Here is a 17,565-nt window from a genome sequence, read left to right as displayed (position 1 = left end):
TGTGTGTGTGTGTGTGTGTGTGTGTGTGTGTGTGTGTGTGTGTGTGTTGGGGGATGTGTGTGTCTGTCTCTCTGTCGGAAAGTCTCCCCATGGCTTCAGTTTCTCAGAACAGGTAGCAAACCCATCATCAGGGAGTGGGGATGAGAGAAAGAGATTGGTGTTTGAGGATGGAATACTCTGAGGAAAAAGCCATGAAATGGGAAGGGAACTGACCAGAATGGGGTTCAATGGCTAGATAACTCAGAGAACACAGAGGGTTAGCAATTTTGTAACGAATAATTAAAAGCATAGAAATTTTTGTTTTCAAAGTTGGAAGTAGTGATGAAAGACCTTTCACGAAGAATAACTTGTTAAACCTAACAGCACACAAAAATCTTGTGCATTAAATAAGCATTGGTTCTTCCGCTGGCTTCACCAACCTCTGCTTTCCAACCGTTGGCGGGTATTTTATTTCTGCTCCTGTGGTCAGAGAGAAAAAGAGGAAGATCCGGCACTTACCAGCATTCTTGTGGGTTTTCTTCCTGCTGCCACAGTCAAAGAGCCTGAGCCGATAAACTGTTTAAAATAGGAAGTAGGACAGATAAAGGGACATTTTTTCTTGACCACTTTCTCCTCAGCATTCCCCTGAAGTTACACACGTTGCTTTGTTCGATTCACACTAAAGTATACTTTGCACTATGCATTACTTTACATGACTAAAATGTTTAAATTGTTCACATTCTAAGTCATTCATTATAATTTCATTTTGTTTATGTCTAGTTTGAATGGGTTTATGTATGGCTAATAAATAATGAAATACTATAGTTATACTCATATTTATGTTAATATAAATGATAAATATTTTAAATTGCTTATATCACTGCCCATGCTTCAATTATATCTGATTTATTGGTCTAGATGCTTCAAAAAAGCATTTGAAAATCTAAATGCCTTCCTCTGTATTCTCTAGCTTTTAAATCACCATTTTAATGTACTATTATCTTTAGGACTATAGATTTTAGTGTTTATCCTATATTATATGACTACTATCCACTTATGAGTGAGTATATACCATGTATGTCTTTCTGCTTGCGTAAATGTACCACAATTTCTGTATCCATTCCTCCACTGAGGAGCATGTAGGTTGATTCCAGATCCTGGCTATTACGAATAGAGCTGCTACAAACATGGTTGAGCAAATGTCCTAGATGAATACTTGAGCATATTTTGGATATATGCCTAGGAGTGCTATAGCTATCTTAAGGAAGCACTATTCCTAATTTTCTAAGAAAGGTCCAGACTGATTAATGTGCTATTATTTCTATGACTCTAATTTTGATAATTTAGATTTTCTATGTATTTATGATTTTCCAGTTTTTTTTCATATTTTAAGTTGGTAAGATTTTACAGCCCTTTTCCGAGTTATCAAATTTTGGAGAACAAAGGCTTGCTAAGTAAAATTCAGCCACTGAAATCTGCATGAAAATTCAGGACCAGGCTTCAAGTTCTGTCTCAGATAACAGAGATCATCATAGGGCTTCTCATCACTGTACTCTGTGAATGAGCACCTTTGTTTTCAATACCAGCTCCACCTCAGCTGGAATTCTGGGTAGATCATTGAGGCCTTTTCAACTCAGCTTCTTCTCCCATCTAACATAGTATCTCCGTGTTACTATCACCTACTAAGAGCTGTGTGGTACTAAAATGAACGATACATAAGGGAGGCGCATGCTTGTCCGAGTTACAGAAAGCATCCAAATTAATGATAACATACATTGCTCATTTAATTTCAGAGATCCCAAAATAAGATCCTTTTGCTATTTCTGACTTCCTAGTAAGGACACTGGGGGAAAATGTTCACGTCTAATCTTTAAACCACATCCTTGATAGGATTATAAAAGATGAAGCAATAGAAAGGACTGTATAGTGGGTACACAGCAGAAATGTTCGTGTTTCCAGGAGTTGATGGCTGCAGGCAAAGACAGACATGGAGAACAGGTCATATACCTTGGACTTGCCCTGAAAGTATACTGGAGCCAGAGAGAAGCTTCTAGAATTGGAATAGGTGATCAAACATTTTGGCAATGCTAAAGCAAATAAGATGGCAGCTCTCTGTTTCCTCCCACTTTAAAATTTTATTTCATGTATGTGGCCTGCATGTGTGCCCCCATACATATGTGTAGTGCCCATAGAGGTCAGAAGAGGGTGTCAGAACTAGAACTGGAGGTACAAACAATTGTAAGCCTCCATGTGGATGCTGGGATGGAAGCTGAGTCCTCTGGGAGACGGGCCACAGCTCTTAACTGCTCAAACCAACCAACCAACCAACAAAACCAAAAACCTCAACGCTTCTGGGAGACCTGAAATTCCTCATTTCTGTCTCTTTCTAGAATGAAGAGAGTGAAATTCTTCATTTGGGTTGTCAAGATTTATTACGCAGAACAACTTAGGAATACTTCAGAGTTTAACTCTTCCATCAAAATTTTATCTGAACTCCCCCAGAATTTCAGGAATGTCAGCTTCAAAGTTCATGCTTTACACAGTGAGCGGAAACTGCACACAGCCTCTTTCCAGCCTGAGAACTAATGCTGACCCTCAATCTACTTTCACATCGCATGCCACTGCCTTTTGCCCCTCCTCACTCCCTTGAGACCTCTTGCCTCCTCTCCTGGTCTCTATTCTAGTTTCACAACTTCTGCCCACACCTACACATACATATGGGCACATATATAAAAATTAAAATCTAGGAGCTACGAAGGAGAGAAACAAATACTTTTTGCCTTTCTGAGTCTAGAAAGCTTTGACGCTATAGGGGTGGGTGTGTGTGTGTGTGTGTAAATGTAGGACATCTATACTTTTATTCAACCATAAAGAGAAGTGAAATCATAATTTGTTTAGGAAAATGGATGGAACTGGAAATCATTATAGGAAGTGAAGTGGTTCCTGTAATTAGAAAGAGAGGGGCTTTTGCCCACTTTCGTCAGAAATTATAAATCAAAACCGCAGCTGGTAATCTTCAAAGAACATACAAAGAGAGCTTTCATACTGTAGCACACTGACCATGCCGGGTAAGGGATGGCCTGCAGCTGAGGGAATGAATACTCACAAACAAGCCGCCCCACAGCGGGTAGCCTGTGTAGAAGGTGAAGAAGAAAAAATGCCTGAAGTGGTGAGACAAGTATTGCAAACAACCCAAAAACACACCCAGAGCCAGAATCAGTATTCCATCCAGGATCTGGATGCCCTGTAAGAAAAATAATAATAATGAAAGATAAAGGCACAATGCTATTTTTATTTTCCTTAGAAAGGAGATGTCATGGCTTTAAATGGTTGAAATGCTAGGCCTAAATTAACTGAACAAGATCTTGTTTTAAGAAGGTTTTGTTTAAGACCATAGTATGACAAAGGTAAGCAGCTGTTAAATTTTCATTTTAAAATATTTTTATTTAAAATATAGAATATGGTTATCACTGGTGACCCAGGCCTGTGATCCCAGCTACTTGGAAGAATGAGGCAGAAACATCTATCTGGACTACAGAATGAGTTCAAGGCCAACCTATGTGATTTAGCAAGACTCAGTGTAAAGAATGTACAAAGGAGTGGAGCTGTAGCTCAGTAATAGTGTGTTTTCCTGGTATGCCTGAGGACCTGTTCTTATTCCCAGCACCACAGGAAAGGGAAAAGAAAGGAGAATGGAAGGGGATGGAGAGAGAGAGAGGGGAGGGGAAGGAAAATTGAAAGGGAAAGGGAAGGAAGGAAAGGGGAAGGAAAAATGGAAACAGAAGAAAGGAGGGGAGGGGAGGGAAATGAAGGGGTAAGAAAGGGCAGGAAGGAAAGGAAGGGGAGGGGAGAGAAAAGGGGGAGGGAACATCATAGAACTCAACCTCTTGATATAAGTGATCAGAAAGTACCAAGAAACAATGAAGAGCCTTAGAATAAACTCTCTAAGGTTAACTGGAATATTCTACCCTATGAGAGACTCATTCTCCATTTCTGCCTCTCAGGTCTCCATTGCCGTATCTTGTCCTTGATGACTTAAGTGAGAAATGACTCCAAAATGTCTCTTTTGAGCATACAGGAGGGTATCCATGTAATCTTTTCTTTCTTCTCTCATAAGCCAACTTACTTACCCCGAGGGCTTGCAGTACTCCTGTTTGAATAGCATGTGATTCATCCAAGGGCTGATAATCAGAACCGCCAGTCTCCTCTGGCTTCATATGACTGCCTGATGAGGTACCACCTTGTGAGGTCCCCAGTCGGGAGGCCATTTGGGGCTGTCATGGGAAAGAACCCAAAGGCTTGATGCTTCCTTCAACCACTTTCTAATAATATGTTTTACTGCTACAGTTTTGTCTATGCATCAAGGTTACTCTCCTGAGTGACAGAAGTCATGCCCTGCTCCATCCCTTTCTACCCTAGAACTGTTACCATCACAAAGCAAATCCTCCTTTTGTCTTCACTGTAGCTTGGCCTGGATATGACCAAAATCTCAGCCCATGAGTCAAACTTTCAAGAAACTCCTTTTAGTCCTGGCCCAGTCTGAATGATGAACCCTTCCTGCCTGCTCTGAGAACCCCCTCAGCATCCCTTAACACCCCTTTAACAGTCTGAGTTCAATTTTAAAGGTGCTTGTGTGTCTCAGTGTGCTTATCATCTTTGCTCTATTGTTTCACTGTCTCACAGTTGATACCCAGCTAATACATACTTCAGAAATAGCCACGTCTACGAATAATAACAGAAAAGCCACCAGCAGGCACTGGATTTTTTCATACTGAAAATACAATAGAACAGCTTTGGAGACAAAAATATGTAATCTGATACATCATTGACCTTTTTAGAAAGAATCAGAGATAAGATTGAGCCTTCAGGTAAAGCAAACCATGTTCTATAAAATACGGCTCATTTTGCTTTTTTAACAAATCAAGACAATGTAGGCTTCCTAACATCTCATTAAATACTTCATCTCCCCATCTCTAACTGAGCAACAGACATTCTTCTGGGTTTTTTAATCATGACAACCAATTCAGTTCTCAGAACATCCAATGGTACAGGCATGACCCTTTCCATTTTACAAACCGAAGAATCTAAGAAACAGAGCATTCAATAACATCCCCAAGTCCACGAGGCAGGGATCTCAGAAGCTAAGAGTCAAAACTTTGCCTCTGGTTTTCAGCACACTCTTCTTCTGAGCCCATGCAGGAGCTATCTCACCAAATCTCATCCATACTTCAGGAATGTCTAGGCCACCCCTCATAGCCAGAACTAGCCACCAAATTCAGAGGCAGCCTCTTAATATATCAAAGTATGTGTGTGTGTGTGTGAGAGAGAGAGAGAGATCTATCAATCTCTACATTTTTCTAATAAATAGCTATATTATGCCAAAAGTAATGGCATTAGAGTAACATCTGCATTCTAAGGGCAGTTATCCACAGTTAAAAATTCCAAACCTCTACTGAGAAACCAAATAGAAGGCTATTGGGCTTCCCAAGAGGGCTTTAGGGAGGCACCTTTACCTGACAAAAAAAAAAAAAGAAAGAAAGGAGGAATCCTATAGGGAAGGAGCCTGTGGTGTTTACCTTAGAGACTTCAGGCTTTGACAGAGTCCTTTCCCTGCAAGTCCATCTCAGTACAGGAGAGGAAACAGTAATGATCACCAGAGTCTGTCCCCCAAACCAACAGTCTCTTTTTCCTTGGGCTTAACGGATCTCCCCCTTGCACAACACCTCAGCAGAAGTTGTGGAAGTGTTTTTGCTGGTTGCCTGGAAAGTGTGCTAATAACACCTGTATTTGAGGCCACTGATGGCCCATCCACTTCCCCAAGAATGCCATAGAGAAGGAAGCTGGTATCAGGAGCCACCATCTTCTGGCTCTACGATGTTGTTTTCACACATTATTGGAGCAAGAAATAGAAACAGAAAATATGGGTAGGTCAGTGGGAAGGTATTGTGGAATTGGGGAAGAATAGGCCTACCTATGTAATAAAGGGTGAAGCCGTGCAGAATGAATAGCGTTGGAAGGAGGGACAGCAAACCGTAGCCACCACAGGAGTGTGTTTACATAATGCACCAGTGATGTTGCTAAAATTGTTTTTATATGCATAATATTTAATCTTCTCAGGCCAAGCAAGGTTAGCCCATTTACCATAAATTAAAATAATGGTAATTTAACTATATTGTGGTTAGTATATATCAACTGCTGCGTGCTGTTCAGTTTGCTTCCTGTGCATCTATTTCTTCTATCCTCAGGATAACCCATGACCTAGAGAGCACTACTAAAACAATATGATGGAAGACAAAACTGGCATAGAAAAGACAATCAGGGCACCACACCTGTAATCCTCGCACTCAGATTGGTGGGGGCAAGAGGATCTCCCTGAGTTTGAAGCCAGCCTGGTTTACAAAGTGAGTCCAGGACAGCCAAAGTTACACAGAGAAACCCCATGTTTCTCTGTGAAATTTATAGAATGTATAATATTCTTGTGGAATGTATACAATTTACACTTGTTCATTCAAACGTGATTTCTCTACCCCACTATCTGGTTTCAATCTGGACACTGCATTGTGATGCTTATTCTAAACATCATCTGTCTCAAGTTTGTGCAAACCTGCTACCATTTGTTCTCTGTATTGTCAGTAAAACAACCAGCCAATGCTGAGCAATGGAGAGAATAGGGTGGGACATTCTGGTCTGGAGAGGAAGAGAAAGAAGGAGTCGGAGGAGAGATCTGAGAAGAGAGATCCGAGAGGAGAGAATCAGGAAACATCAAGATAAATGAGCCAGACCTAAGATACAACTAAAAAGCAAGTATAATGTGGGAAATCTGAATGGGAGGAAACTATGTGGGCTTGGCAGTTTAGGATGGAATAACTATTGCCCAGCACTGTGCTCTAGGTTCATTAAATAAATCTTAGTCTCTGTGTGGTGATTTGGGAATACAGCTGGTTTAGGAATAACTGCTGTTTAACTAAAAGATAAATCAATATTAAATATTAATAACCATCAACACAACAGAAAAGATAATCAGTTTCCCTCATATAACCACCTATATTAGTCCACTGCCTGATGGTATAAGAGAATATTACTGACGGGATGAGTTATAAAGAATAAAAGTTTATGTTCCTCGTGGTCACAGAGTCTGAGAAGTCCAGTCCCAGAACACTGGCACCTGCCGAAGGCTGCTACGCTATGTCATAGTATAGTAGGAGCAACAAAGAACACATGAGGGAAAGCACGAAGCCCATCATCTGGGAAGTAAAACATAACTCTGGTTATTCTTGTGAGAGAGTTTAACTCGAAAGATGACTCCTGATTATGAGACTCGACATCCCATGGCTGAGCCCCCGGGGCTGGATGAAAAGAAGAGAGTGAACTGAGAGCCAGCATTCATCTCCCCCTGGTTCCTGACTGCGGGGAGTGTGGCCAGCTGTACTGTGCCCCCACTGTCGCAGGCAGAGCAGCCCTAGTCCTCATACTTCGTTTGGCAGTTCACCTTCAAATCGTGAACACAGATAGAACTTCACTTTCCTAAGTTGCTCTTGTCTGGTGTTTTGTCGCAGCAATAAGAAAGAAATAACAAGTAGGAAAGCTAAACTCCATCCTCTATTAGGAACCTATGTCTAACTATACCTCACTCCCAGGATAGAGCTGAAAAGCCATAAAGGGAGCTTGAGGCTCCCATTGACTCGTTTGTAAGTTGAAAACTGGGGCACCCATTTCAGCAAATAGTACTAAGTTCAAAGTGCAGAACACATGTAAAGCTCTTATGTCACTCAAAATGACATTTTATTGGTCAAAATAGGCACCTTCGTGTGCTTTTAAACCAGCTCATATTTTTCTAATAGAAAAACTGCAGCCATGATAATTGGAGGAGGTTAAATAGTTGGTAAAATGAAGAAGGAAACTGGATTTGTTCCTGGCTCATCCTTAAGCGTCCATGTGCATCTAAGACACATTGTTTCCCCACCTGAGCTTCACCAACTGGTCTGAGAGATCTAGCATCAGGGTAAGATGTTTGGCAATCCTCTTCCTGAAGCCCGGCTGTTTCAACACTGCTCATCTTATACCCTAAGAATGCTGAAGAGAGAAAACATATCGCCCCGTCTATTAGTCAGCTTTTCTATTGCCATGACAAAGGACTCGAGAAACATCCTTGAAGGAAGCTATATATTGTCTCAAAGTTTCACAGACATCAACCGGTATTCACCTGCCTTTGTGCTTATTGGCTTGTGCTCTGAGGCCAGGCTTGAGAGAAAAAAAAAAAAATAGAAGTATTTGGCAATAATAGTCTTCCACTGACTGGCCCCCAGAGGATCAGTCCATTTTTCAAATGCAGATGAAACATTACAGAAGGAAAGGAGATATCTGACACCAAACATCAATGGTGGGAGTGTGTGCTTAAATTCAAACCGTGAATTGAATTTTCTTTTAGTATGTTGTAACCTTGCACTAGCTTTAGAATGCAGGCTTGTTTGCTTGTTTGTTGTTGTTGTTTTAATTAGGATACTATGCAAAATAAAGTATCTGAAAACAAGAGCATTTTGCCTTTTCTGGGAGTTAGCGTGTTAAAATTTAAACTAGGCCCAAAGTTTCTATTCTGACGCATTAATACACTTCTCCCCATTCATGATTCTTACTGAAAACATTTAGAGCATATTTCTATTAGGTCAAAACATGTGGGCTAGTAGGATGGAGAAGCAGTTAAAGGTGCCTACCACCTATCCTGACAACCTGTGTCTCATCCCCTGGATTCACGTGGTTGAAGAAGAGAAATCAGCTGCCACAGGATGTTTTCTGCCCTCTACACATGCATTATAGTATGCATGTAAGCATGCACACGTGTGTTGTACAACACAAACACATTTAAAATTTGAAAAAAACTTTAAATGTTCAAAATTGCCATTAAGGACATATTCTTGAATCTGGATACAAAACAGAAAACAAAATTTAAATGTATATTATAAACTGTCTAGTAGATAACATCTAATTGACAAGGCATACACACGAACACAATTCTCAAAGAATACCTCATCAGTAGCAGAGCCTTTATTTAATTGGTTTATAGGAATGATATATCAAAGGAGAAAATTATGCCAGCATTGTTTTTCTTATTGAAAAAAAAATGGGTTTGTCTTACAGCAAAATTTATGATCTCAGCAGTGTCCTTGTCCTCTCTTCAGGGAGGAGAGAGGGTATTGACTCAATAACCACAACTCTTCTGGTGGACTTCAACATCAGCCATGGAGTGACGCTTAACAAATTTGGGGTCTTCATGAAGCCACACTGACTTCCTAAAGAAAGAGGGACCAGAGGGAATCAAGATTAGAGTTCTTGGTGCCACGTCTTGCCAAGTCAAAATCGAATCAAATCATTCTTATCTATACTCAACGCCATCATTTTCAAAATGATGACTGAGGAATCAGACAAAAGACTCATTGCAAGTTCAAGTCCAGCCTGGTCTACATAGTTAGTTTCTAGTCAGTAAGTGATGTACATTTTTGAATGTTAGTGAATGGATATGTGTTTGTGTGCAACCTTAAAATCTACGCACCAAAATTCTGATCATGCATGTTTGTCCGATTAGCCATCATTTTTTAAAATTTAGATTTATTTTGTGTGTATGAATGTTTTGCCTGAAAATATGTATGTGCGCCATGTTCATGCCTTGGTGCCTGAGGAAGTCAGAAGAGAACTTTAGATGCCTTAGAACTGAAGATATTGGTGGCTGAGAACCATGTAGATGCTGAATTTGAACCCAGGTCATCTGCAAAGCAGTAAGTGCTCTTAATGGCTGAGCCACACTTTTTCTAAGGTAGGTAAGCCAAAAGCAGGAGAGTAATTATTGTTGACAGAGGAATGCCCATTCATCTCTGTTAATCTGGAAAGTCCTCGCCATGAGGCAATAGGTTAGAACTCTACATTACAGCCAGCATTTGGTGGTATATGGAAAAGATGTATATATTTATGTATGAATACAAATGTGTGTATATGACTTAATCAAATTTGAATTTTATTTGGGGTTCTGGTACAACCTGGAATGTCGCTAAATCTCTCAATCTAGTTTATCTTAGGAAAATAGTTAAATGGAAGGTCAGAAATATTAGCAAGATAAATGTATTTTCTGCCACTGAAATCCACACTTGAAGTTGGTAAGTTTTATCTTATGTATATTTTATCATAGGTGAAACAACAACAACAAAAAAATCAAACATGATTTGCCATATTAAAAGATATTGCACATTTGCTCTGAGCTCTAAATTCCTTTTTTATATCAAGTATTTTTATATATTAGACAAGATTAAAAATTGTTTTATGGTTCCTACATTTGAACCCTAATGTTTTATAATACCCAGTGTAAACATAGCTATGACATGGTAAGTAGTTCATCAGGATCCTATTGCATTTCATCTCAAAGTTCCTATGGGGAACTTTCTGGATCCAATATTAGTTCCATAAAATTTCAAGCAAGTGCATTTAATCATACAGGTGAACAAGCCCTTCTTCATTCTCCAGTAGTTCATATGAAAATGGCAGCTTGGTTTTCCACTCATATTTTAGTAGTATAGTCTCCTAACATGAAATAAAATTTATCAAGAGAAGCATATAAAAGATGTAACAGCAAGTAGCAAATATCTCTTTTATAGTAACTTAGATAACTGTATAAAAGAGATAAAACCAAATAACTACTTTCAATAGTTACTTTTTTTACTATGAAAGATATTACAGTAAAATACATTTATGCCATGAGCCAGCAAGATGGCTCAGTAGGTAAAGGTGCATGCCAGCAAGTCTTATGACCTGAGGTCAATTTCCAGGTTGGGAAGAACAACAATTCCCACAATCTGTCCACTAACTAACCTTCACACAAACACTGTGGCACATGTGCCCAAACATATACAAAAAATAAATAAATAAGTAAATCTAAGACAAACTAAATTTCAGATTTCCAACTTAATGTTAAAGATAATGACATATTTAACTATGTTGATTTGTAGCTATAAACTACAAAACTGTAAACTAATCTCAGTTCACTAGATTGTATGTTAGAATCTTTCAACTCTGTAATGCTTTGACTCTAAAAAGTAATATATTTAATTTTTTTAGATGAAAAATAATAGAATATATAATGAAGTGTTTTATAAATAATAATTTAAGGTGTTTGAATTATCCTCTTGGGTAAGTCAGGATACAGTCTCTAAAATCTCCACTTCTGTAAGAGCAGCTCAAAGGAGAGAGATCTGCAGTACTCACCGAGATGCAAAACAGTACAAATGGATCATCTCGGGTTCACAATGACTGTATCTTGGAATAAAGTATAGCTCAGTTTCAAAACCAACAGTTTCCTCTGAGATAACCTAGGAAAGCACACAGTTTAGAGGAGGATGGTATCCGAGCAACAGAAGAGGCACTCACAGGTGTGAACACCAAACAGAAAGCACCAATATTTCAAACGATGGCTTCTGCCATGCTCAGGTGCAGGTGAAGGGCCAGCCACTTGACAGTGGCACAGGAAAAGAGCACTGCACAGGTGCACGGAAATACTTTCAGGAGCATTCTAAGACACAGAAGCCAACAAACTGTTGCCTAACAGTCTTTGTAACAGAATACTAATGAAAAGCTTTCAACAGTTCTGTCTGCCTTTGTCTCTGTCTCTCTCTGTCTCTCGCTCTCATCTCCAGCCCTCAGCAGGTTTTTTGAGTAACACAGTTTAGAGTCACATAACAAAAGTGGTTTGAATCACAGGTTTTGGAGGGAAATCAGTCTTACTTGATAATGTAACCTCATCAGCCCCATTAATTACCCCTGGGCCAAGTGAGTCAATACCACCTGATACTCCAGGTGCCTAATTTTACAAATACAGCACCCTCCCATAGGGGAGAAGATAGTCAATGAATGGTCCCAAATATTAGTATACATATAAAATTTAAGATCTATAGGAAAAAAAAAGTCCCAGAATTAAAGTACGGTTTTAGATTCATCGCTAGCTGGATAGCTAACAGATACTTAATTCCAATGAGAATCACTCCCCGGTAGGTGCACATCCTAAAGGGGCATGGGTATAGTTCAGATGACCAACTGACTTGAATATTGCATTGAACATTGACTATCGTGTACATTGCTAGGATTGATGGCCCGGCACATTAGAAGTATTGAATCAAACTTAAAACTGTTGGCCAAGGGGCTTGGAAGATGGCTAGGTGAGTACTTGAGGCTCTTGCAGAGAACCCAAGTTTGGTTCCAAGCACCCATGTCCGGAGGCTCACAATTGTCTGTAACTCCAGGGGATCAGATGTCCTCTTTGTGTCCTTCCCAGACACCTGGATACATGTGCACGTACTGATGTACAAATACGGACAAACAAAAATAAAATCCTGCTTAAACACTGCTTGCCAGGCTTTTGTGAAATACACTAGAACCTTTTAAAATTATTTAAAAATCATTGCCCACATCAGTGAGTCTGCCGATCTGTGCTATTCTGGGCATGAAATTGACTCAGTAAGCAGTGGGGAGGGAGAGGGTAAGTCTGGAAGTTCTCACACGCTGTACTCGTCAGTTAGTATCAGAGGGCTCATGGATTCCGTTTGGTTAAAGGACCATAGCACTAACAGTAAGCAAATCAGCATGACAAAACATTTAGTTCTTTTACAGACACCATTATTCTCACCTTCGTCCTGATGCCACATTGAAAAACAGGGTATATAAAACTATACTGATGCGGCTGGATTTGAGTGGCAGGACAGCCCTGTCCCAGAACCAATTCATCAGCGAAAACATGTGGATGGGTTCTGCTCTGGGTAGCCGAACTAACAAAAACCATCATCCAGTCCTGGGAACAATTTAATAATACTGCAAAAAGACACACGAGAAAAGGTCAGGTATGTATTAACTTCAGGAAGGGGCTGATTTTCTATCAAAGGTAAACATAGCTTTGAAAAGAGCCTATGGAGGACCTTGAGCTCATTATTATTTTCAAAATACACCTACTTAATTACTCTCACATACACAACTGTCTGATATTTCACAGGTAAAAAAAAAAAAACCAACATACAAAGATAACAAAATGAAATCAACCTATGATTTTTTTTTTCCTACTGAAGAACTGAGATTCCACAAAGGGTGCTTTATTCAGGAGTATATGGAAGGGGGTGACGTATCCCCACCACCTTTGAGAGGGAAGAAGGAAAAAATATACTCTAGAGAAACTCAAAATGGCCTCAACCATGAGAGAAGGGAATCTGAGGAGAGAAAATTCCCCCTCCTCCCAGCTTGGAAATGCTGCAAAAGCCTTGTTGTAAAACCCATCCTTAGCCTCTACACTGAAATCTTCAGGAAGCCAACAGCTAATGTGGCTTATGATGAGAACAATGGGAGAAGTTTCCCATAATGGATTTTCCCATAATAGAAAATATATGTGGTTGATGAGTGTATGGGCACAGAGGCCTCCAAAAATCAATGGGGCCGGTGAGGTCTTGTCCTTGAGATAAGGAACCATCAAGAAGAAAAGGTGAGTTTGGGGAAATTAAGGGCTTGAGAAGGCAGGTGTTATACATCTTTGCATCTTTGTGTGTTTAAAATATTATTCTAATATGCCCTAAATAGAAGAGTCAGGAAGAGATTCCTTAAAAGAAAAAATATGTATCTCAATACCTGAGATTAAAATTGGGTTCAAAAGAGAAAGTGGACTTGGGCATACTGAGGTCCATGCTTTTAAGCTTAGCTATTGCTGCCTGGCGTCACATTTCAGTCAGTTTGATGCTGCATAATGGTCCCTCCAACATCTGAGAAATTACTAAGGACCACACATAACTGCTGGCTAAATTAACTGAAAGCAATTCTTCCTTGGCCCCAAACAATAACTAGGACGGGAACACATATGCCTTGTTCATTCTGTCCTAGGGAGCAGGGAACCTGCCAGCTCTCACTTCTCCGCATATGCTGTCTATTTCAGCCATTAGCTGCTGCCCTGATGTAGCTGTGCCAGCCTAAAGGCTGCCTCTTAAAAGGAAAGGATATCAGAGGCTGTAAATGCTCCAAACAGATAAAAGAAAAGAAAAGAAAAGAAAAGAAAAGAAAAAGAAACCAATACATCACTTCTAAAACAAACTGCACTTCCAACAGAAGGCATAGACAAGCCAAGTTTGTAAATAATAACACAATAATTCTGCCTTAGAAAAACTAGCACTTAGATCTTGAAACTAAGAAACACCTTAATTCCAGGTAAAATAAATCAAAATGAACTTGTAAACAGGACAAAATTGATTTATCTTGACCTTCATGGCTTCCTAGTACCATCAGCAATCTGCTGTAGATGACCTGCAGAGCAGAACTTTTGCATGCATGTTTCTGGTGGCCAGGCTAGCCTTGAAATCGCTATTAGCCAAAGATCACTTTGAACTTCTGGTTTACCAGCTTCACCTTCCCAAGAACTAGAATTATATAGACTTGTGTCATCACAACCAACCAGGCAAATTTTAAAAGAACATAAGCAATATCATCATCATCAAGAAGAAATAGAAATATTTTGGAAACAGAAAGATCAGTTTCAGAGACACGAAACAACTAATTTCAACACTATCAAGTATAGATAATTACCAGTAGGTTTGAAAATGCAGACTGAGACAGAGCCATGGAATATTTCTGTAAACAAAAACATGATGGAGAAAAGACCAAAGCATAGGAAAGGAGGATGTCTGAGAATTCAAACATTGGGCAGAAAGAGGAAAAATGTAGGGTCAGTCTACTTGACCTGAAAGCATTCGTCCTCCAGAAAACTGAGAGCAACATGACAGCTCTGGAGGGAGGAGAGGACCTGAATGGAAAGCGACCACTGCACACTACCCTTTCTGGGAAGAGGCATCTCCAAATGCCCATTTACCATGGATGTCCCAAGCATGAGCACAAAACAAGCCAGCAAGGAGAACCAAGACCCCTAAAGCCATAGAGACCTTTTCCTGGGCAGACTTGCAGCTCAGCGCCACCCAGGAAGCAAAGGGAAAGTCAAGGCTGCTTTAAGTGATTTTGTATGGCAGCTTAAGCTCAGCTGCCTTCATTTTCCTACTTGTGTGGGTAGCCAGTGGGGCTGAGGGGCTCTCGTCACTGTGCTAACTACTTAAAACTCGGGTCCTCCTGATTACACCACAAAGCTCAAAGAGGCATACCTGATAGGTTGATCATGCTCCACTGGATGGTCCTACACCTGTCAGCACAAATTAGATGCCGTGTGCTATAACAAAAAGAAGACAGAAAGATGAAGGGCATTGAGAAAGATTAGGGGGAAGAGTCGGGAGTAAATATTATCAAAATATACTGTGTAGTACATGGAATTCTCAAATAACTAATTAAAACATATTTTTAAATGTGTCAGTTGACAACCATTTGCAGTTGTGACTGTTAAAATCACCTAGAGGTCATGGTGTGGCTGAGATTGACCCTGAACTTCTGACTCTCCTGCCTCCACCTCCCAGGTGCTAGGATTTCAGGCGTGCACCACCGTGCCTGGCTTTATTTAAGCAATTAAAGTCGCTATGTGGTTCTCGGAAGTGTGGTGGGCTTTACACACTAAAACTGAATACTATTTTTCCCGTTCCTGTGGGTACGGATGTGCTGCTGCCTGCTCAGTGCCTCTGGAAAGCATCCCGCGCCGACTGAGGCCATCTTTGTGGTCTTCATTCCTCTCTCCTTGCTGTAAAGAGAGAAAGCTGGTTTCATTTAAGACCCAAAGCAGAAAGAGGTACTTATTTTATTATGTGCCAGCCCTAACTACAATCTTCTCAGTGCTGTGAACAGCCAAAGGGAAGGCACACAGAAGCCATTGCAGCTGTTCATTTGCTTGTAGCATGTACTTGCTCAACCATTCGACGATCTAATGGATTTGCACAGGAAAATGGCTGAAGTGTGTATTCTGAGGCAGGGCTAGGAGGTAGAGCCTAAACTAGAAACACAGCTTAAACCTATCAGCGCAGAGGTGCCATTTCATGTAGCTAAGATGGATGAGCTCACCAGGGCGGGGATCATAAGGACATAAGATTAGCCACTAGGGAGCTAACCTTTAACCCCAGAATATGGAGAGAGGTTTCAATGAAGAAGGATCTCCTGAAGCTGGTAAGTCACTAAGGAGGAAGGGTAGCGTGTTGTGGAAGTGTGGAATTCTTATGTTTTTCTAACAGGAGACAATAAAAGGTGCCTGGCCCCGCTGCTAAGACTGAGTGAGACTCGGCTTCTGGATTTGCCAATATGGAATTCATGAGTTGTCTTAGTTAAGGCTTGACTGAAGTGAGTTTAACATGTCGGAGCCCACGTCAGAAAGCTGTGAACTGTGGGCGGTTCAGAGTACAGGATGGTCTTTCCACGAGGTAGCCTGCTAGAAAGAACCGCATAAACTGTTATAAGGGAATGCACATAAAGGCCAGGGTATGAAGGGAATGCACCGGCATGTACACGTGGGAAAATGAAAGGCCTGAAGGAATATCCATGGCTCTTTTCAGAGGTCTGAGAATGTAAGACATAATATCCAGTGTATTCCCTCGGTGTGCTTTCATTTTGTGCTAAAGCTCTCTGTGAATGTCATCTCCTGTTTTGCTTGCTTTAATAATAAAAATGAGAGGTGCTTAGTTTGCACGATTCTTGAACTCAAACGCCTGGAGTGCCTTGGTTACCCTCAAGCAGATCTTTTGGCAGATCCTTGACCTGTGGAGACTTAGGCTTGCTGGCTGTGGTGGGCCGACATAATAGGTTAAAAAAAAGAAAAGTCCACACAGGGTTATTTCACATCAGCATAAATAACTGCCTAACTTAAAAAAAAAAAACTGAGTGAGGTATCCCAGAAGCAGAAAGACACACATGGTATATATTCACTTATAAGTGGATATTAGACATATAATATAGGATAATCATACTAAAATCTGTACACCTAAAGAAGTTAAGCACGACAGAACCAGAAAATTTGAACACAGGGGTCTTTCCAGAGACTCATACTCCAACCAAGTACCATGCATGGAGATAACCTAGAACCCCTGCACAGATGCAGCCCATGGCAGTTCAGTGTCCAAGTGGGTTCCATAGTAATGGGGACAGGGACTGTCTCTGACATGAACTGATTGGCCTGCTCTTTGATCACCTCCTCCTGAGGGGGGAGCAGCCTTACCAGGCCACAGAAGATGACAATGCAGCCACTCCTGATGAGATCTGATAGACTAAGATCAGAAGGAAGGAGAGGAGGACCTCCCCTATCAGTGGACTTGGGGAAGGGCATGCATGAAGAACGGGGAGAGAAGGTGGGATTAGGAGGGGAGGAGGGAAGGATTTTGGGGGGGATACAAAGTGAATAAAGTATAATTAATAAGGGTTAAAAAAAAACAAAAGTTGTTAAGCATGAAGGAGGACCATGGATAAGATGCTCAATCCTCATCCAGAAAGGCAAATGGGACAGACATCTTTTATCACCTCCCAGAGGTGGGGGCAGGCTTACCAGGCCACAGAGAAGACCATAAAAGACAGTCCTGATGAGACCTGATAGGCTACGGTCAGATGGAATGTCCTCCCCTATCAGTGGCCTGGGGAAGGGGCATGGGAGGAGATGAGGGAGGGAGT

At 40.6% G+C, this 17,565-nt stretch overlaps 2 protein-coding genes across 2 annotated transcripts in view; both read right to left on the bottom strand.

The window, feature by feature from the left end:
• Positions 1–4,196, bottom strand: part of Ms4a3 (membrane spanning 4-domains A3) — a 9,565-nt gene extending 5,369 nt beyond the window's left edge. The window contains exons 1-3 of the mRNA XM_055614009.1: positions 4,110–4,196; positions 3,086–3,223; positions 499–555 (exon numbers count right to left, since the gene is read on the bottom strand). Of these exons, the coding sequence (XP_055469984.1) occupies positions 499–555; positions 3,086–3,223; positions 4,110–4,196 (282 nt within the window). The remainder of the gene's footprint in view (positions 1–498; positions 556–3,085; positions 3,224–4,109) is intronic.
• Oosp2 (oocyte secreted protein 2) lies at positions 4,192–17,147 on the bottom strand. The gene is made up of 5 exons (XM_055614010.1): positions 15,135–17,147; positions 12,641–12,822; positions 11,227–11,330; positions 9,113–9,266; positions 4,192–4,253 (listed from the first exon to the last, which is right to left on the bottom strand). The coding sequence occupies exons 1-4, from the start codon at positions 15,232–15,234 to the stop codon at positions 9,176–9,178; spliced, it is 477 nt and encodes a 158-aa protein (XP_055469985.1). The 5' UTR covers positions 15,235–17,147; the 3' UTR covers positions 4,192–4,253; positions 9,113–9,175.
• Positions 17,148–17,565: the final 418 nt, after the last annotated feature.

The sequence above is a fragment of the Psammomys obesus genome, unplaced genomic scaffold, assembly GCF_907164565.1.
Source record: "Psammomys obesus unplaced genomic scaffold, mPsaObe1.curated_primary_1811, whole genome shotgun sequence".
Classification (NCBI taxonomy): Eukaryota; Metazoa; Chordata; class Mammalia; order Rodentia; family Muridae; genus Psammomys; species Psammomys obesus.
This window is presented reverse-complemented; position numbering and strand designations above follow the sequence as displayed.

What these genes read in the sequence shown, in the direction of transcription:
- Oosp2 (XM_055614010.1), bottom strand. Translation starts at nt 15,234, where the DNA reads ATGCCCTTCATCTTTCTGTCTTCTTTTTGTTATAGCACACGGCATCTA. An exon ending in AATGTGGCATCAGGACGAAG is followed by an intron (nt 11,331 to 12,640) that starts GTGAGAATAATG and finishes GTGCTTTCCTAG; the next exon opens with GTTATCTCAGAGGAAACTGT. An exon ending in TTGTACTGTTTTGCATCTCG is followed by an intron (nt 9,267 to 11,226) that starts GTGAGTACTGCA and finishes CTCTTTCTTTAG; the next exon opens with GAAGTCAGTGTGGCTTCATG.